Below are 17,835 nucleotides of genomic sequence, written 5' to 3'. Positions count from 1 at the left end.
AAGACTATTGATCCTCTTGGCAGGCTGTCCCCGAAATCCAGTGCTGGCATAGCTCCATTGTATTAGAGACGACTGCAGCTGAGTGTTGTGTACCTGACAGCATACAAAAGGACCACAGTTCGATCCTTCGGATTTCCAGATACAGTGGTACCTTGGGTTACATACGCTTCAGGTTACAGACTCCGTTAACCCAGAAATATTACCTCAGGTTAAGAACTTTGCTTCAGGATGAGAACAGAAATCGTGCAGCGGTGGCACAGCGGCAGCAGGAGGCCCCATTAGCTAAAGTGGTATTTCAGGTTAAGAACAGTTTCAGGTTAAGAATGGACCTCCAGAACGAATTAAGTACTTAACCCGAGGTACCACTGTAGCTCTAGGAGAGACCGCTCTGTCTGAAACCCTGGAGAATCTCTGCCAATAGTGATCTGGATGACCCAACGGTCTGAACTTGGTATAAATCTTCCACTTCTGGAATTCTTTCCAGAAGTTCTCCTATAGTGGAAGTATTATTTGAGATGAGTGAACTCATATTACAATAAGGAGGCAGAGTGAGCTGATCCCTTTTTCTTTGCCCTGCACATTGTATTACCGGGAAGTACTTCATTTATTTAAGGCATTTACATACCACTTACTCACTCGCATTTCTCAGCGGTGACACTTGCAACAGCAAGACACTGTATTACACACCTTCACCCTTGGGGCGTTTTCCCCAAGTAGAAAAATGTTTTGCTTGGAGAACTCTAAAAACAGGAGACCCCACGCCCCTCTTGCCACAAACCCACAGGAGATGCCAGACCTCGAGGGAATGTGAAGTAAATGCATTTGTGGCACACACAAAAAATGGATTGCATTAAAAGGCTCTTTGGGTTTGCCGTGCAGGACACTTGCGCTATCCTGTCATCGGTTCCTGAGAAATCTTGGCTCAGCCACCTCCACGGCGAAAGGAATTTTTAACTTTATTTTCCGGAGCTGTTTTCTCCCCTATCTCTCTTCCCCCAAGCTAATTGCATGGCCTTCTCCCCCTCTGATGTTTATAATTACCTGTTGCGCGTTCTGGAGGTGAGCCAGCACCCCTTGAGGGAGGAAGGAATAGTGCAGAGATTCTTCTTCCCACAGGGATGATAACAAAGGGAAGGAGAAGCTGATTGGGCGAAAAGGGATAGTTTTGGGAAGGGTGGCCAACATGGCGCCCGGCGAAACTCTTGCTCTCCTTCTGAGACTGGGAAGGTTTCCAGAAGAGCAGGCCAAGGTATCCCTTGCAAAGGATCTGAGAGTTCGGATGTGTAGCTAACTCTGCTAAACAATCCTGGGGGCAGGTGGTGTTTTCTGGGAGTCACTGGGGCACAGCAGATCAGGGTGCTGGGGTTGTATGTTGGAGAGCCGGGTTCAAATCAAGATTGTATTCTCCTGCTCTGGAGGGGGGGACCCAAACCCAATGGCTTCAATCTCTCTTTTTTTAAATATACATTTTTATTAATTTTTTAGCATATCAGTTCCAACAGTCATACAACATCACTTCTCATCTTATACAATGTTTTAGACTTCCGTCAACACCTTTTCTGTTTTTATCACTTATTCTGCATTTCTTAGTTTCTATATTGCATTTAATTGTCCTTAACTAATAATTCTTTTCATAGTCTTTCTTGTAATATTTCAGATAATCCACCTTACAAAACTTCTTGCAGTCCTACTAGCGTAATCTGTTCATCACAATTACTTTTCAAATAGTTCATATATTTACTCCAGTCCTCTAAGAATCTCTGATCCCGCAGGTTTCAAATCCTTCCTGTTAATTTATCTAGTTCTCCAATGGCTTCAATCTCAGATTCCTGCATTGCAGGGGTTGGAGTACATGACCCCTGGGATCCCTTCCAAATCTACAATTTTTGATTCTAAGTCTTTTCTTTTCCCTGAGCCTGCTACTAACTAGTGGCTATGACCTCCCTCCAGAATCAGAGGCAGTATGCTTCTTCACATTGCTGGAAATAGCAGGAGGGGAGAGTGCTGTCGCATTGGGTCATGTGGTTGACCATTGTTAGAACAGGACGCTGGACTAGATGGTGTGATCTGGGAGGCTCTTCTTGTTGTTCTGATGATCTCTTCTCCTTTTTGAGTGGATTGCATTGTCTTGGTTGAGAGCCAGTGTGATGTAGTGGTTAAGAGCGATAGACTCGTAATCTGGTGAACCGAATTCACGTCTCTGCTCCTCCACATGCAGCTGCTGGGTGACCTTGGGCTAGTCACACTTCTTTGAAGCCTCTCAGCCTCACTCACCTCACAGAGCGTTTGTTGTAGGGGAGGAAGGGAAAGGAGAATGTTAGCAGCTTTGAGACTCCTTCAGGTAGTGATAAAGTGGGATATCAAATCCAAACCCTTCTTCTTGGTTATGTAGCCAGTGGGTGCTCAGTCCTGAACTGCAGAACTAGAATACTGAGTCTGGAGATGGAAGTTCCCTTTCACCATCTCAGAAACCCCATCCCTATCAATGAATTCTAGGTTCACCTTGAAAGTGAACGTAAGTCGTGGCCGTTGCTGTCTATGGTGACTCTGGATTCCAGTAATTTAACCTATTCTCAGAAGAACCATATAAACTGTTAGTTATGTTTAGTGCTTGGCTGCTTTTGAACGATAAGGAATGTTGCCCTAACTTCTTAAAAACAGAGAGCTTGCTTTCTGCTAATCAGCAGCCTTCCAGGTTGTGCCACTCGGGGGCTGGGTTGGGCAGATCTGCCGGCTTCTGATACGTGTCACTGTTAATTATCTCACAAACGCCATGATGTTTGTATTAACATCATCACGGCTTTGTTAATTGGCTGCTGTGAGGACTTTGCATATGGCCTGTCTTTTATGAAATTGTCACAGTCTGTAATTCCCGCATCTTATACTCCTCTTAACCTCACACCTCCCCATTTCTTACCATATAATAAAACTCTAAGGCTGTCGTCATGCTGCATGGCCATGCCAACTCCAGTGGGGTGACAGACCAGCAGGCAGGCAGGCAGGTGAGCAAGTAAGGAACATTTGGGAGGTGCAGTTGGCCCAAGCGAGCAGTTTAATGGCAGGGAGAGGACGCTTCAGAGAGCAGTTTGCCAAACTGCGCTCTGAAGTGCCTCCCGCTGGAGAAGGGGCTTGCGGCGAGTTGTGAGGGGAAGAGGGACCTGTGGTGGGGAGGTTAAGTTTGGGCAACCTGTGAGGGGATAGGCGAGAGGGTGGGTGAGGTGGAAAGGGAGGAGGGAAAGCGGAATGGCAAAGCAGTTGGTGGAGCTGGCAAATGGAACGAGCAGGAGCAGCAGTCCCTAGTTCATATACACATAGGTCCCAGGGTGATCTGACAGCACCATAGCTGATGCTCCCTTGCTGATGCTCAGCCGGCCTGATCCTGGTCAGTGCCTGAAGGGGAGACTTGCATTAGATTCCAGGAAAGAAGCAAAGTGGGATATAAATAGTAATAAATAGTAATAAATAAATAAATAGTAATAAATAAACAAATAGATGATTTGTGCCAGCTTAAATAGACTGGCATTAAAAAAAAAACCTCCCTAAATCAGTGCTGGACCAAAATTTGTGGTCCCTCTGCCTGGTTCCCTGTAACTGTGCATTAGTCCGATAAGTGCCAATCGGCTTGTTTTGTCTGGGACGGGACCTGCAACTATCACCTTCTGACAGCATCTCTGTCTGTGGGTAATTGCATCTCTCCTAAGCCTTTTTGCAGAGGGGACTTCAAGGCTTCTGTCGGGCACTGGTGAACCTGGTGCAAGCAGCCTGCAGCCCCAGCCGTTGCTAAATGGAAACCAGCTAATTATCCACGAAGCATTATATCCCCATCATCGTTTTCCTGTATTATGGGTTCTCTCTGTCTCCGTCTCTCTCGGTCAAGGCTCTTGGTACATTGGCTGGCTGCATCTTCCTTTTGTCTCATTCGGCATTGTTCAATGGGCTTAAATCACCCAGGTGCAATGCTGATGGCTCAGGTGGGTGGCTTGCTTAATGCAGAGCCGGAGCCACAGATCCTGGGAGGTGTTTTTTTGTTGCAGCAAGCACTAGAGGTGTGCATAATGATACAGGCCCACGAAGGTGGTGATTAGGCAGCTTGAGCGTGTCGCAAGTTTCTCTCCTGCGTGGCAATTGCCAAATCCCCGCCATTTCTCATGGAAGGGTGTTGGCTGCTCACTCGCTGTCACTCTGCCGCTTCTCCGGAGACACGTTGATGAATGTTCTGATTAGCACAAACTTTTGTCTGCCACTGGCGACTACTCTGCTTATCCACAGCTGCATCAGGTGCTCCTTCTTTCCTTCGCTCTAGCAAGGAGACACGGGATACACCGTTTCCAGCTGCTTAAAAGCACCTTCCATCCCTTTCGCTGCTAGTCTTGGTGACTCTGATCTCAGGGCCACAGCCCATCCTCTGGTGCTGCCGTGGTAAAAAATTGCCTGAGTAAAATAGTTAGGTTGTATGCAACTTAGTCCTACTCAGAGAATATGAATGCCCTGTTTAATTTCAGTAGGCCTGCTCTGAATAGGATACAGCCCATGGAGTTGGAGGGGAGCTCAGAGGTCTTCTAGTCTCACCCCCATGCAATGCAGGATGCAACCACAGCGTCCTTAACAGATGTCAATCCAGCCTCTGTTAAGTGTCTCCAGTGAAATAGAGCCCACTGTAAAGCTGCTCTCACTGTTGAGAAGTGTCTCTTAATACTTAGCCAGAATTGATTTCCCTCTCATTTCCAATCACTGATTACAGTCCTCTGGTACGATGGAGAACAAGTCTCTTCATCTCCCTCACGGCAGCCCTTCAGATATTTAAAGGCTGCTAGCATGTCTTTCCTTAACCTGTCGTTCTCCAGGAGCAAGTGTCAGGAAAGGGTCAGCAATAATCAAGTGAAGTTAACTCCTTAGTAGAAGAAATTAGGGCTGCTGAGTATTGCCAGGCCTAATGAGCACAGCAACTCTTCCCGGTAGATCTTGCCCCTACGAGACAGTTGTGGGGACAGTTGACGGTCCCCATCTTCCCACAGCTGCCTAAACCTCCTCTTCTCCCGGTTCCTTCCCAAGCAATCTGAGACTCCGCTGGCGTGCCTGTCTCTGCTCCTCCCTCTTAATACCTCTTCTGGTTCTGGGAGACCAGCAGGGAGGGGAGCTTGTCGTAGCAGGAGGGGGAGATACTCTGGCTCCTTCACCAGCCTTATTCCTCTCTGCCTCTTGGTCTCCCTCCTCTCCTGCTTCCACTTCTGCTTCTGAACTGCTCTCTGCCACAGACTCTCCCCACTCACTAAACCCTGTTGACTCTTCATCTTCCAGCACTTCTTCCTAGTCTTCTCCCTCTCATTGCCATCCCACCACCAATCCCGGGGCTCCGGGCCTTCTTCCCTTGGGGGTTCCCCAGCTGGTTCCTCCCACCAATTCTCTGCGTCCAGCCAGTCCATGACTGCTACCATGTCTCTCCTTAACCTGTCGTTCTCCAAGCCCAGCACACCGTTCCCAGGCTAGAGCTGCTTCTCCGAGGCGTGCCATAGACCCTAGTAGAGCAGCTGCTTGGGATGCAGAAGGCCGCTGGTTCAATGCCCAGTGATCTCTTACTGGGCCAGTGTGGTGTAGTGGTTAAGAGTGGTAGTCTCGTAATCTGGTGAACCGGGTTCGAGTCTCCGCTCCTCCACATGCAGCTGCTGGGTGACCTTGGGCTAGTCACACTTCTCTGAAGTCTCTCAGCCCCACTCACCTCACAGAGTGTTTGTTGTGGGGGAGGAAGGGAAAGGAGAATGTTAGCCGCTTTGAGACTCCTTCGGGTAGTGATAAAGCGGGATATCAAATCCAAACTCCTCCTCCTCCTCTTCTTCTTCTCACCAGGCAGGGCTGGGAGAGAGACCTCTGCCTGAAACCCCACAGAGTCTCTGCCTGTCCATGTTGACAATACTGAGTTAGATGGGACCAAAGGCCGGATGTGGGATAAAGCAGTTTTCTAAGTACCTAATTGTTCCTTGTGGGGACTCGGTTTACAGACCCCTCACCACCCTGCGATATGTGGCAGTTTGTCAGTGCACCCCCTTGAAAAAACGACTTGTGAGCATTCAAGGGGTGAGAGAGAGTTTGGAGGAGACGAAGGGAGAAAAGGGTCTGTTGAAATGCAATCGAGGAAACCTGGCAATTGCAGCAACTCCCCCCAAAGGAGGTTTCAGGGCAAAAAGTCATGCATGGAAGTAAGGAGGCTCTCCTTCCCTGGGGTGCCCCTTACATCATCAGTGTGGTCTCCCCGGCTGCCTCTCCAATTTAATTCTTCCGAAACTGTAGAAAAACACTCTCAGGGCCCAGTGGACGTCCCACATGGGCTTGTGTGTGAAATAGGAAATTGGCTCCAATTAGCACGGCAGATCTTGGCCGACCCGGGAGATTACTTTCCCGAGTATTCACGCTGGAATTGGGACAATGTGGTGCGGATCCCTCCTGTGGTATCAAAGGCTGATTTAAGCATTGCATGGAGGAGTAAGGTTCTTCTTCTTCTTCTTCTTCTTCTTCTTCTTCTTCTTCTTCTTCTTTCTCTTCTTTATTTTAAAAAAAACATGCCTAAAGCCAGACTTTGCCAACCTGGTGCTCTCCAGATGTTTGGGGCTACAACTCCCGTCAACAGCAATAAAGAATCAGCATAATATCCTGCTCTCCTGCTAAAAGTTTGCAGAGCGGCATAACCAACGGCACAACGATAAAACCATTTAATAGCAAAAGTGCAACTAAAGCTCGTTTTCTAAAAGCAGTAGCAAAGAACACTTTTTCGGGAGGGGGCACCCGAAATCTGAGAGCACTAAGAATAAAAAAAAGATGTTGAAGCTGGCAGCTAAGCCTGTGTGATACTAGGCGCTTCTGATAAAAGAGTCTTGGATTTCTTGTGAACTAAGTTCTTCCTTATTGCCCTTTCGGAACTTGTCAATCAACTTTGTTGGGCCCCGACTGATTAATCAACTGACACTTATGTTGGTTAATCTGATTAATGTAATTGCAAATGTGCTGTGGGAAAGCTAGACCTTGTATACTTTGTGGCCGTTTGTCCTTTGGTAGGTGTCTTGCCTCTTGGCTAGGCTGGAAATGGTTTACATTCCCTCCCATTTTATCCACACAACAACCCTTTGAGGTAGGTTAGTCTGAGAGGCAGTGACTGGTCCAAGACCACCCAGTGAGCTTCATGGGCAAGTGGGGGGATTTGAACCCTGGTTTCCCAGGTCCTAATCTGACACTCTAACCATTACACCACACTGTCTCTCCTACTAACTAGCTGGAATGGAAATACTGTATTTTCTGGCGTATAAGACTACTTTTTAACCCAGGAAAATCTTCTCAAAAGTCGGAGGTCGTCTCCCCACCAAAGGATAAAACGACAGCAAATTAAATCAGAGGATACCAAGCTCTCTAAATGAAGCAGAAATACGCTTGAAAATTGGCCCCAGAAGCCACTGGGAAGTGGAGCAGATTTCTGAGCCGGACTGGAGACTGGTTTTTTAAATTTTTATTTGGTGTGCGTTGGAAGAGGGGTAGTCTTATACAGCGAGTATATCCCAAACTCTATATTTTACCTGGAAAAGTTGGGGGGTCGTCTTATACGCCCAGTCGTCTTATACGCCGGAAAATACGGTATTTATTCCTGATCTTCCAGCAAAGTGAATGAAGAGGTCCTGCAGTTCCATCTCCCTCCCTCCTTTATCTAGTCTGAGGAAATGACTGTTCAGCTGCCGCTTACTGTGTTGATTTATAATTTTACTTTTAAAAAACAACAGTGCTAACGTTTGAAGATGGGAAGCTGAAATTTGATGATGCCACCTCCTTCCAAAAAAATAATAATCAGGCCTGTCTTTAGTAAATGGGGACAGCAGGTTCTCTTGAACATGCCTTGAGGATTGCTGCTTTTCACAGGTATTCAGAATCCAACTTCATTCATCCGATGTTATTCTCTGCCCTGCAGGTGTTTTGCTAGACATTCAGCAACATTTCGGAGTCAAGGACAGCGGAGCCGGCTTGCTGCAGACAGGTAAGAGAACTGTTAAGCGTGTTTTCCCTCCTCTTCTGTGCGGCTTCTTAATCCAAGGTCACAGTGCCCTTGTGAGTGAGCGCTGGCTTGGTTTTAAATCGCAGCTGGCTGGCAAACGCCTGTTTTTACATCCTTCGCCCTGCTTTAACTCAGCTCAGCTGCAGCTTGGCCTTCAGCGTCCAAGCAAAGCAGAGCAAGGCAGGTGATGGGTGTGAGGAATGATATAGATGCTTGTAGCATCTTTTTTCTCTTTGGCAAAGAGCATCTCAGTATCCCAGGTAAAGCAGACAACGTCTCCTGTTTTGTGTAGCTTTGGGGAGCTGAACTGAACCTAAGGCAGTGCTGAGCCTTAGGAAACAGATGACGGTCATAATAATCGCCATCACTTTACAGTGGTACCTCGGGTTACATACGCTTCAGGTTACAGACGCTTCAGGTTACAGACTCCGCTAACCCAGAAATAATACCTCGGGTTAAGAACTTTGCTTCAGGGTGAGAACAGAAATCGTGCTCTGGCAGCGCAGCAGCAGCAGGAGGCCCCATTAGCTAAAGTGGCGCTTCAGGTTAAGAACAGTTTCAGGTTAAGAACAGACCTCCGGAACGAATTAAGTATTTAACCCGAGGTACCAGGTGGCACTGTGGGTTAAACCACAGAGCCTAGGACTTGCCGATCAGGAGGTCGGCGGTTCGAATCCCCGCGACAGGGTGAGCTCCCGTTGCTCGGTCCCTGCTCCTGCCAACCTAGCAGTTCGAAAGCACGTCAAAGTGCAAGTAGATAAATAGGCGGGAAGGTAAACGGCGTTTCTGTGCACTGCTCTGGTTCACCAGAAGCGGCTTAGTCATGCTGGCCACATGACCCGGAAGTTGTACGCTGGCTCGCTTGGCCAATAAAGCGAGATGAGCGCCGCAACCCCAGAGTCGGTCACGACTGGACCTAATGGTCAGGGCGTCCCTTTACCCTTTACCTTTACCACTGTATTACCATAAGCAGATCATCCTGATGGCTTTTCACTGGTGGCTTCCCGTTGGTGGGAATTCTCTCCCCAGGGAGAGCACCATCGTTACATATCTTCAGGTGCCAGGCAAAAACATTCCTTTTTTAACCAGGTCTTTGGCTTTTAACTATCTGTGGCGTATTAGAATGGGTGGGATGCTTTAAGGCATTTCCCCCCTAGTTTTAATGTATGTGGGTGTTGTGGGGTTTTTTTTGTAAGCCGCTTTGAGTTGCCACAGAAAAAAGAGTGGCTAATAAATTTAATAAATGAATGATTCAATCTTGGGTTCTCCAATACTGTAGGACTGCAACCCCAATAATCCCGTACCAGTTTATAAAATTAGGGGTGGGTGCTTTGAGATGGTTTTGGAACATTTAGCCCATCGCAGGAATGTGATGGTTCTAAGAGGGGTCATGAAATAAGACAGTTTTAATGCTGTACATCAAACAGTTGCAGCATTTGGGAATTTTGAATTTAGAGAAAAGAGAAAGTAGCCTCATTGGCGGCCCTATTCTCGTGCGTCCCAAAGTCCACGCAAGGGATTTTCGCAGGTGGGTTGGACTACCCACCTGCCAGTCACAGCACATCGTGATGGCGCCACATGATCAACCGGTCTGTTGTCCCGCCCACCTTCCAAAGTAGATCTGGAGCCAAACAGGTTCCCCACCCCGGCTGCAGAGCTCTCTGAATCTTCTGCCAGCCAATCCTGGCTCGCAAAACACGTGGCCAGATGGTGCTCTTTTGTAAAGGCGGTGTTTGGTGAAGCTGCTGCACGCAGCACATATTGCAGACAGACGGCCTTGGCTTTTTCCAAGCCCAGCTAGAAAGAAGCCGCATCTCTTGGTTGCATCCAACGCAGCGTAGGCGTGTGTGCATCAGGGACCTTATTAACTAATTCCGTTCCTTGTTGCACAGTGGATATTATTCATATAAAACCTAGAACCCGACTGTACGTCTGTCTTCCCTCTGATCTCCCACCCCAGAGTACCCAAATTAGTAGCTTGTTCCTGTAGAGCGAGGAAGATGGTGTTTGCAGTTGGTTCAGGTTTCGCACCAAACCATGGTTTTCACTAAATGAGTCTGGTTCCCAAACCACAATGTGGAAAAAATGTGCACGTGAATCATTGATTTGTGCATCCTCACCCCATATCCTGAGTATCCTCAGCAGGGTGGAGCAATGTCCCCAAACCAGAGCTTCTTGGTTTGGATGTAACACTAAACCTTGGTTTGCACCAATTTGTGGCTTTTGGTATATTTTGCTGTCTGAGCAAAAGCAACTGTTAGACTTAACACATTATGGCAGAAACTTGGATAGGCTAAAGTTGGCCACTGTGAGAACAGGATGCTAGACTACATGGGCCATTGGCTTCATCCAGCAGCCTCATCTTATGTTCTTATGTTGTTGGTGGTGACCCTGAAGAGAGAGGTTTGCATAAAGCCCAAGAGCCCAGATGGGGCCGAATACAGAAACACAAGGCCCAGCGATGAGCAAGGACTGTAAAGCAAGGCTGGTTATTTTAGCATTCCCTGAGCGACTTCCCTCTGCAAGTGCATTCCCCCCCCCCTTGAATTCCAATATAATTTGACAAATGTCTCTCTGACTCTTAAAGAATGAGGATCGGCAGAGGCTACTGCCAGCCTCACTTTGCTGTGCGTCTTCAGATGTTTTCAGGGATTTGAATTAACCTTGGCACAGGAAAGAAGTAAAAGGCAGGCATGGTTTTCAGCTCTGCGTCTGCATTTTAACCGATACTCACACCTTCCCTGCGTGGAGCGGAGAATGGTGACATTTCAGCTCTCACTTGCTTTGCTCTGCCAGTGTGTGTTCAAATGTGCATTTTGGGGGGAAAGGTCTGGATTTTTACACGAGAGCGACATCAAAGCAACAATGCTTTCCCAAGCCACTGGTGTGGTTTTTTGATCTGGTTTTAGGAAGCTGGTGGTGTGACTTGGTTCCCCTTTCCATTAGAATAACCCATGGTTCAATTTCTCTGGCTTGCCTGGAGCAGGGCAGACGGGATACCATTTTACCTTTGTGCTGAGAAACCACAACCCATCTCCCATGCCTTTTCGGGGTTAGGGAGCACCGCTGCCCAACCAGGTTGACTGTTGGCACCTTTCTTTGTCAGCAGTGCCGGCTCTACTATTCGGCAGAGTAAGGCACTTGCCTCGGGCAGCAGATGCAAAGAGTGGCAACAGTACTGGATCTACATTTTGGGGCCCCCTGAAGCTTGAACTGTTATGGGACCCCCTTCACAACCAACAACGAGGTCTGGGTAACCACTGTTATCTTCTTCAGTGGGGTTGCTGCACAACAGATCGCTGCATTTTTTAAACTACTGCATCTCAGATTTTGATTAAAATTGCTGTCCTGCATTACCAAAGTCAATAAAGTGAGCAAAAATTCCCTATTCCTTATAGTTTTCGAGTTATGGAGGGGGATGAAAATTAGGGAAATGTTCTATACAAGCATGATGCACCACAGAATTTAGACAAATTTTTTCTAAAGCAGTGTGGACTAAAGTTGCTTCTGCCCTGAAGCTTAAGCTTCATTAGTTTCATAGTTGATCCACCCTTGGGGGGTGGCCCTGGAGGAGAGATCTGTGTGCTGCCAGTGGTGGCCGGTGCTTATTGCGACTGATAAGTCAGAAGGCAGGGAGGCCAACTGGGGGTGAAGCCAGAGGCAAACGATAGGCAGGGGCAGCTAGGCCTTGTTTTGTCCCCATCCTTCTCCATGTGGGCAACACTAAGGCTGGAGAGGAGGAGAAAGAGGGTGTCAACAGTCAATGCCACCCCCTTGCTGTGCTTGTTAAGCAAGGAGGCAGACAAGTGAGGACTGGCGAAGGATTAGGCTGAGCTTGGTGCCCCAGTTTTCCTAATGGACTGGCACCCACTTGGCCTCCTCTGTGGCCCCATCAGCAGTGCTGAACTAAAATTTAATTATCAGTTGCCTTCAAGTGTGGGTGTGCGGGTTGGGGGGGGGGTCAGTTTATTCTTTGCTTCAGGCCACAAAGTGTCTCGGGCTGTTCCTGATTGTGATGCCCTATTAAAGGCAGAATAGTTCTCAGCAAGGCACCCCATGGTTGGAGCAAATGGAAAGGGATTGGGTGCTCTCCGAGCGTTAGTGGACTCCAGTTCCCATCGTCCCCAATCCTTGGCCATACCGGCCAGAGCTGACAAGAGCTGGAGCCCCAGAATGGCTAGAAGGCGACAAATTTCTCTGCCCCGTAGATTTCTAAATATATGCTACTAGGGGTTGGCTGAATCCTCTCTATAAAAGGATAGAAAGGAGCAAATCAACATAGCATAAACAAGACAAAACCTAAAAACAAAACCAAGCGAGGGAAAGAATGGTATATAAACAGTTCAAGGTAATTGCTCGCCTCCTCTGCAAATTTGTCTTCATTCTCCATTTCCATCTATAGTTCTGTTTTCAGCTGCGGTCAAGGCTAGGGCTTAGAAATGTGAGCATGATTATGGCTTCTAAAAATTTGAAGTTGAAGGTTTGGGGCCTTTGAATAGGTATCCCTGCGGAGTTATGCAACGAAGGAAGAGGTGTGTTGGGATGGGAGAAGCTGAAACAAAGGGCAAAGGCGACAGGGACCCCAGGGGTCAAACGTGTGACATCATTTGATGGTTTCCTGCCCCTTCGCTGTTTTGCCACTACAGTGCCACCTCTCCGTGTGGCCAGAAAAGGCACTGCAGCTTTCAGGGCCAGCCGCTCAGGTGAGCTGAGGAGCCAATAAGATCCCTCCTGGCCCTATATAACTGCAGCCTCTAGCCTAGGTCTGCAGTTCAAGCTGATGGCTGCAGGCTTCTGGGACCCGCTCCACTGCCTCCTTGCCAGAAGCGTCATCTTCACAAGTTGTTTGAGGGGGCCCAATGCGACAGCCTGACGTCACACGTGCGACATCACAAGGAGCTGGGGGATGGAGCCAAAACCCCTCTGAACATTGAGGGGGTACAACCCCCTCAAAAAAAACATTTGGGTCCCCAAAACTGCTTCGGCCCCAGAAGTTGGTGTGTATGCTCCTTGCCATGAGCGAGAGACATGGAAGCCCATATTACTGTTAAATGGGGGGGGGATCTTAACATTGGGTGGGTGTGTCCAACAGAAGCCCTTCACATGTGATTCTCAGCTGCCTTATCTGTCCTAAACAGGCCAGTGATTCTGGCTAAAGATATTAATTTGCATGCTTCTTTCTTGTTCCTTAAAGGTAATTAGCAGACTTTGTTCTTCTCCTTTTATTTTTATTTTTAAAGACCTTGGGAACCCCGGGTTGCTGAATGCAGAAATTTTTGTTGTTGCTGCATGAACTTTCATGGGGGGGGGAATAGAAGAATCAGCAAACAGCATAATCTCATGCGTGGCACAACACGACCTAAACGCTGCGGCATGCAGCCAATTCTCCCTACTTAACTTGACTGGAAAACTGGGGCATCTCTCCTTCTGATGCCAGACTTGGGTGGTGAGGGCCGGTCAAAATGGAGCCAAATGGAAACTGCTGAGAAATAAAAGAGGGGGGCATTGACATGCTCTGAGTAACCCAGGGCAGTGAGAATTAGACAAATTAATGGAGGATAGTGACTACCAGCTGTTTTTGGACTACAAAACCCATCGTCCCCAGCTAGCAGGACCAGTGATCAGGGATGATGGGATCTGTAGTCCAAAAACAATTGGAGACCCAAGTTTGGGAAACCGTGCCCCAAGCAGAGAGTCTCTTCCCAGCCTAGCTAACGTTGATCCCTTTTAAACTGGAAGTGCTTGGGGTGGAAGTGGAGAGCAGGGTAGCATGATGGTTAGAGTGTTGGGCCAGGACCTGGAAGACCAAGGTTCAAATCCCTGCTCAGCCATGAAGCTCGCTTGGTAGCCTTGGGCCACTCACAGGCTGTGTACACACAACATTTTGTTCTAGAACCAGTGGAGACCGAATACCTTATTTTTTGCTCTATAAGACTCACTTTTTCCCTCCTAAAAAGTAAGGGGAAATATGTGTGCGTCTTATGGAGCGAATGTAGGCTGCGCAGCTATCCCAGAAGCCAGAACACCAAGAGGGATTGCTGCTTTCACTGCGCAGCGATCCCTCTTGCTGTTCTGGCTTCTGAGATTCAGAATATTTTTTTTCTTGTTTTCCTCCTCCAAAAGGTGCGTCTTGTGGTCTGGTGCATCTTGTAGAGCAAAAAATACGGTACTTGTTTTTTCTACGGACACCTAGATCGGTTGCATATCTTCTGACCCCGAAAAGCTCTTCTTGAGAAACTGGTTTCATTCTGAGAACAAAAGTTTATTGTAGATCGATTTTTGCATTACCCTGCCCTGCAAGCAGGACCTGAGCATAAGGCCTCTCCTCTCCTGAGTTTTCCAGCAACTGATATTCAGAAACATTGCTGCCTCTGACAGGGAATGCAAATTTTGCCCAATTTCCACATTTTTGCAAGCACTCTCCCCTAGCACAATGCATTTCACAAGTTATTTCCGCAAATACATCCATTTTCATTTGGCTAGGGAACTGCAGCCCTAACCTCTGAGAAACACACACTTCGAACGATGGTTGTGTCTCGTTATTTTTCCAGGAAGGGTGAATTTTAAGCAAGTAAATCCAAACTGAACCAAATTTCTCCCGCGTCTCTGGTTGTGAGGGGGATATCTTGAAATCCAAAGCCCGCTTGAGGGCTTTCAGTTTCCCTCAGTTAATCTCCTTATTCTGACATTGCGGAGGAACTTTCAAAACACCACAGCACATTTAATGATATTAATCCCCTACAACACCCAGGTTTTGTATTTAAAAATAAATCAAATTTGTGCGTCCCGCTTATCCCCTGTGTTGGTTTTATTTTATTTTATTTCTTCAAATCAAGAAAATCAGCAGCACCTCACATTTCCTGTCAGAGAGCCAAGTTGTCGGTTGAATGGCTTCTCCCGAGTCAGAATAACTGAGCAGGACACTCATGGGTAGCAGTGCGTGAAGGAAGCTATGGAGCCTGGAGAGGATGAACTGCTTTTTCCCTCTTCACATAATTGAGAGAGAGAGAGAGAGAGAGAGCGAAGAATCCAACCACATACCAAAAAAGAACTGGGACATATTTGAGAGAAACAACGGCCCACCTGTATCGGGGTGGGTCAGGCAACTGAAGGCAGAAATAGATACTGAACTGCCCATCCTGTCTCATTAATTCAGCCTTTCCTCTGATTTTTGTTTTAGCACAATTATAGCAAAACAAATGCATTTTTCCAGTGTGTGTGTGTTGTAGTTCCAAAATATCACCCCAAATCCGCCTCTCTTAGGAAGGAACTTAAATGGAAAGGGCGTATGTTCTGTTTCTTTTTTCGCCTCTTGTTTCCCTCACTCCCACCGAAAGCAACACTTTAATGAAATTATAGATCCACAGAATGCAAGGTAGAATGAAACACGGGATGCGACGCAGAAGCGCTATCTGCCATAAATGCTCAGCAACTGTGTCGTGCAGAAATTGACATTAGTTTTCGTTCAGCGGCATTACGGAAAGCTAATTTCTGTTCTTTCGCTGAAAAAGCATGTTTATCTCCTTTTTTAAAAAAAATCTTTTCTTTTTTAAAATATATTTTTAATTTTATTAGTTTTCAAAGAAACAGGATAGAAGCTTGTATGCTCTGTTTCTTCCCCCTTTCAGCTGGCAGTTTAGCATTTGCCAGAACGCCCTCAGCGGTGTCTGCGGACTGGGACTTGGTAGCTTAACCAGCGCCATTTTAAATGGCTCTGGTGTGGCTCGCCTCTGAAAGCGGTCTTTTTCTGCTCCTCCTTCCTGGTCTACAAAATGGCTGCCCAAACCAAGACCACCCTTCACGCCATGCATTTAAAGTGCTGTGATGCTGCTTTGAACAGTCAAGGCTTCCCCCACCCCCCAACACACAATCCTGCGAATTGTAGTTTGTTTAAGTTGCTGAGATTTGTTAGGAGAGCTCTATTCCCCTCTCAGAGCTGGAAGTCTCAAAGTCCCCCATGAAGAGGGATTGATTGTTGAACCATTCTGTAGCTCCCTTTGTGGGCTGGAGGTTCCCCATATGCTCGTGGTGTTTCCTCCGTAAACAGCTATGTCTTCCCAGTTAGCAACTTCAATGGAGGCAGGCCTCTGGGGGCTGCTGGGGGAGGGGTCTGTACCCTCACAGGACCCCCCTGTGGTGCCTCCCCCAAGCATCCTTTAAGATCAGACACCAAACCCTCCACTCCATCAGGCTCCAGGTGGCCAACATCTTGGTTTTCCATGACACCATGGAAGATGGTTCAACTTCTAGCAGTGTTTCTCAACCTGTGGGTCCCCAGATGTTGTTGGACTACAACTCCCATCATTCCTAGTCACTATAACCAGTGGTCAGGAATGATGTGAGTTGTAATCCAACAACATCTGGGGACCCACAGATTGAGAACCACTGTTCTTGGGCATTGTGGAAATGGCCACTGTCTGGAGCTGCCGGTGCCATCGTTGAAAGACCTCCAGAAATCACATGGGGTTCCACCAGATCCCACTTTGCCGAGGTCCCTTTCAACCCAGCCTTGTGGGAGCGCCAGCTCCAAGGCCTGCCCACCCCTTCAGATGGGCTTTCTTTCCAACTTCTGTCACCTGCATCCTGCATCTATTCCTTCCTCTACATCAGAGGGTTCCTTAGATGTTGTCGGGCAGGCCTGCAACCCCAGCATCCCTTGAAGCAACATGGCCAATAGCCAGGAGTTGTCCTTCAACCACACCTGCATGGCTACAGGTTCCCCATCCCTGGGTTTTGGCCCAGTGTCTGCCTGCCGACTATCCTTGGTATGCGCTCACCTGCATTCAGTTGTGCTGGAGGGTAAGCTAGGTGGACAAAGACCTGTCGCCGGAGCTTGGAAGCCCCATCCATCACATGCAAACGCGTCACAGGAATTGATTTGTGCCTAACAAGACTCGCTGGCAAGCAATCTGTCTGATAGGCTAAGAGTCGTTTTCTGAATTTGTTTACAAGTCAATCAGTGTTTGGATGTCTCATGTAATTCGAGGCTCCTGTAAATGTATAGCTGTGACAGGCTTGGCCTCGTTATTGTGCCATCTGGGCTCTGTCATCTCTTTGTTCTTGGCAATGAATTTATTCCTTTGTCCGCCTCTATGCATCTCTTCCCCTCTCCGGTCATGTTGCACATCAGCATCAGTCTTCTAATTGTTGGCTTTTAAATGTAACTTGCTAATACAAGGAGGGAAAATGGAAAATATTAGCAAGGCGCATTGCACAACGCAGGGTGACATCTGCTTTTAGCCAACATTATTTGTAATGGGAGAAAATGTATGCAGAACTGAATGCTGCTCAGATCTCACATTTCCTGATGGGTTGCTGTTTCCTGATGAGCAAGTTAGTTTGCTGTTCATTTTTATTCGAATTATTAACAGCTTCTCCAACATCTTAGAGTAATAATTAAGTGTGTGCATGGAAGATTGTGTCCTGTCGTGCGTTTAATAACACTCCCAACTTCCATCGCAAAAAAAATCCAAGACAGTGATTTTGTAAGGCTGTGACACTAATGGTTGCAATCCTGCACTCACTTACTTTGGGAGTAAGTCAAAGTCTGTGCAGATCAGTGAGACTTATTTCTTAGTGTGTGTCTATAGGATTCCACTATAGGTTTACCAGTTCATCTCATTGATTATCAGCACAGTCCTATGTGTGCTTACTTGGAAGTCATTTTCACTGTGTTTGATAGGACTGTAAGCATGTTTGAGATTTCATTTCCAAATTATTATTTTTATTATTTTTCCAAATTATTACAAATCAAACCAAATTAATTTAATTTAATACAATTTCTTAAAATCAGCTTTCCCGCTCCT

General features: G+C 47.2%; 1 protein-coding gene and 1 long non-coding RNA gene across 3 annotated transcripts in view; both read left to right on the top strand.

The window, feature by feature from the left end:
• The window catches only part of LOC307204356, a 181,362-nt gene that overhangs the window by 109,390 nt on the left and 54,137 nt on the right, over positions 1-17,835 (top strand). The gene's annotated exons all lie outside the window — the stretch shown is intronic.
• SPNS2 (SPNS lysolipid transporter 2, sphingosine-1-phosphate) overlaps positions 1-17,835 on the top strand; it is a gene marked incomplete at its 5' end in the record, with an annotated part of 94,830 nt that overhangs the window by 28,314 nt on the left and 48,681 nt on the right. For both annotated transcript variants that reach the window (XR_013833508.1, XM_079955671.1), the window contains one exon: positions 7,946-8,011. Coding sequence is in view for 1 of the 2 variants with exons in the window: in XM_079955671.1 (XP_079811797.1) it covers positions 7,946-8,011 (66 nt within the window). The remainder of the gene's footprint in view (positions 1-7,945; positions 8,012-17,835) is intronic.

The sequence above is a fragment of the Podarcis cretensis genome, assembly GCF_951804945.1.
Source record: "Podarcis cretensis genome assembly, chromosome: 15".
NCBI classification, from domain to species: domain Eukaryota; kingdom Metazoa; phylum Chordata; class Lepidosauria; order Squamata; family Lacertidae; genus Podarcis; species Podarcis cretensis.
This window is presented reverse-complemented; position numbering and strand designations above follow the sequence as displayed.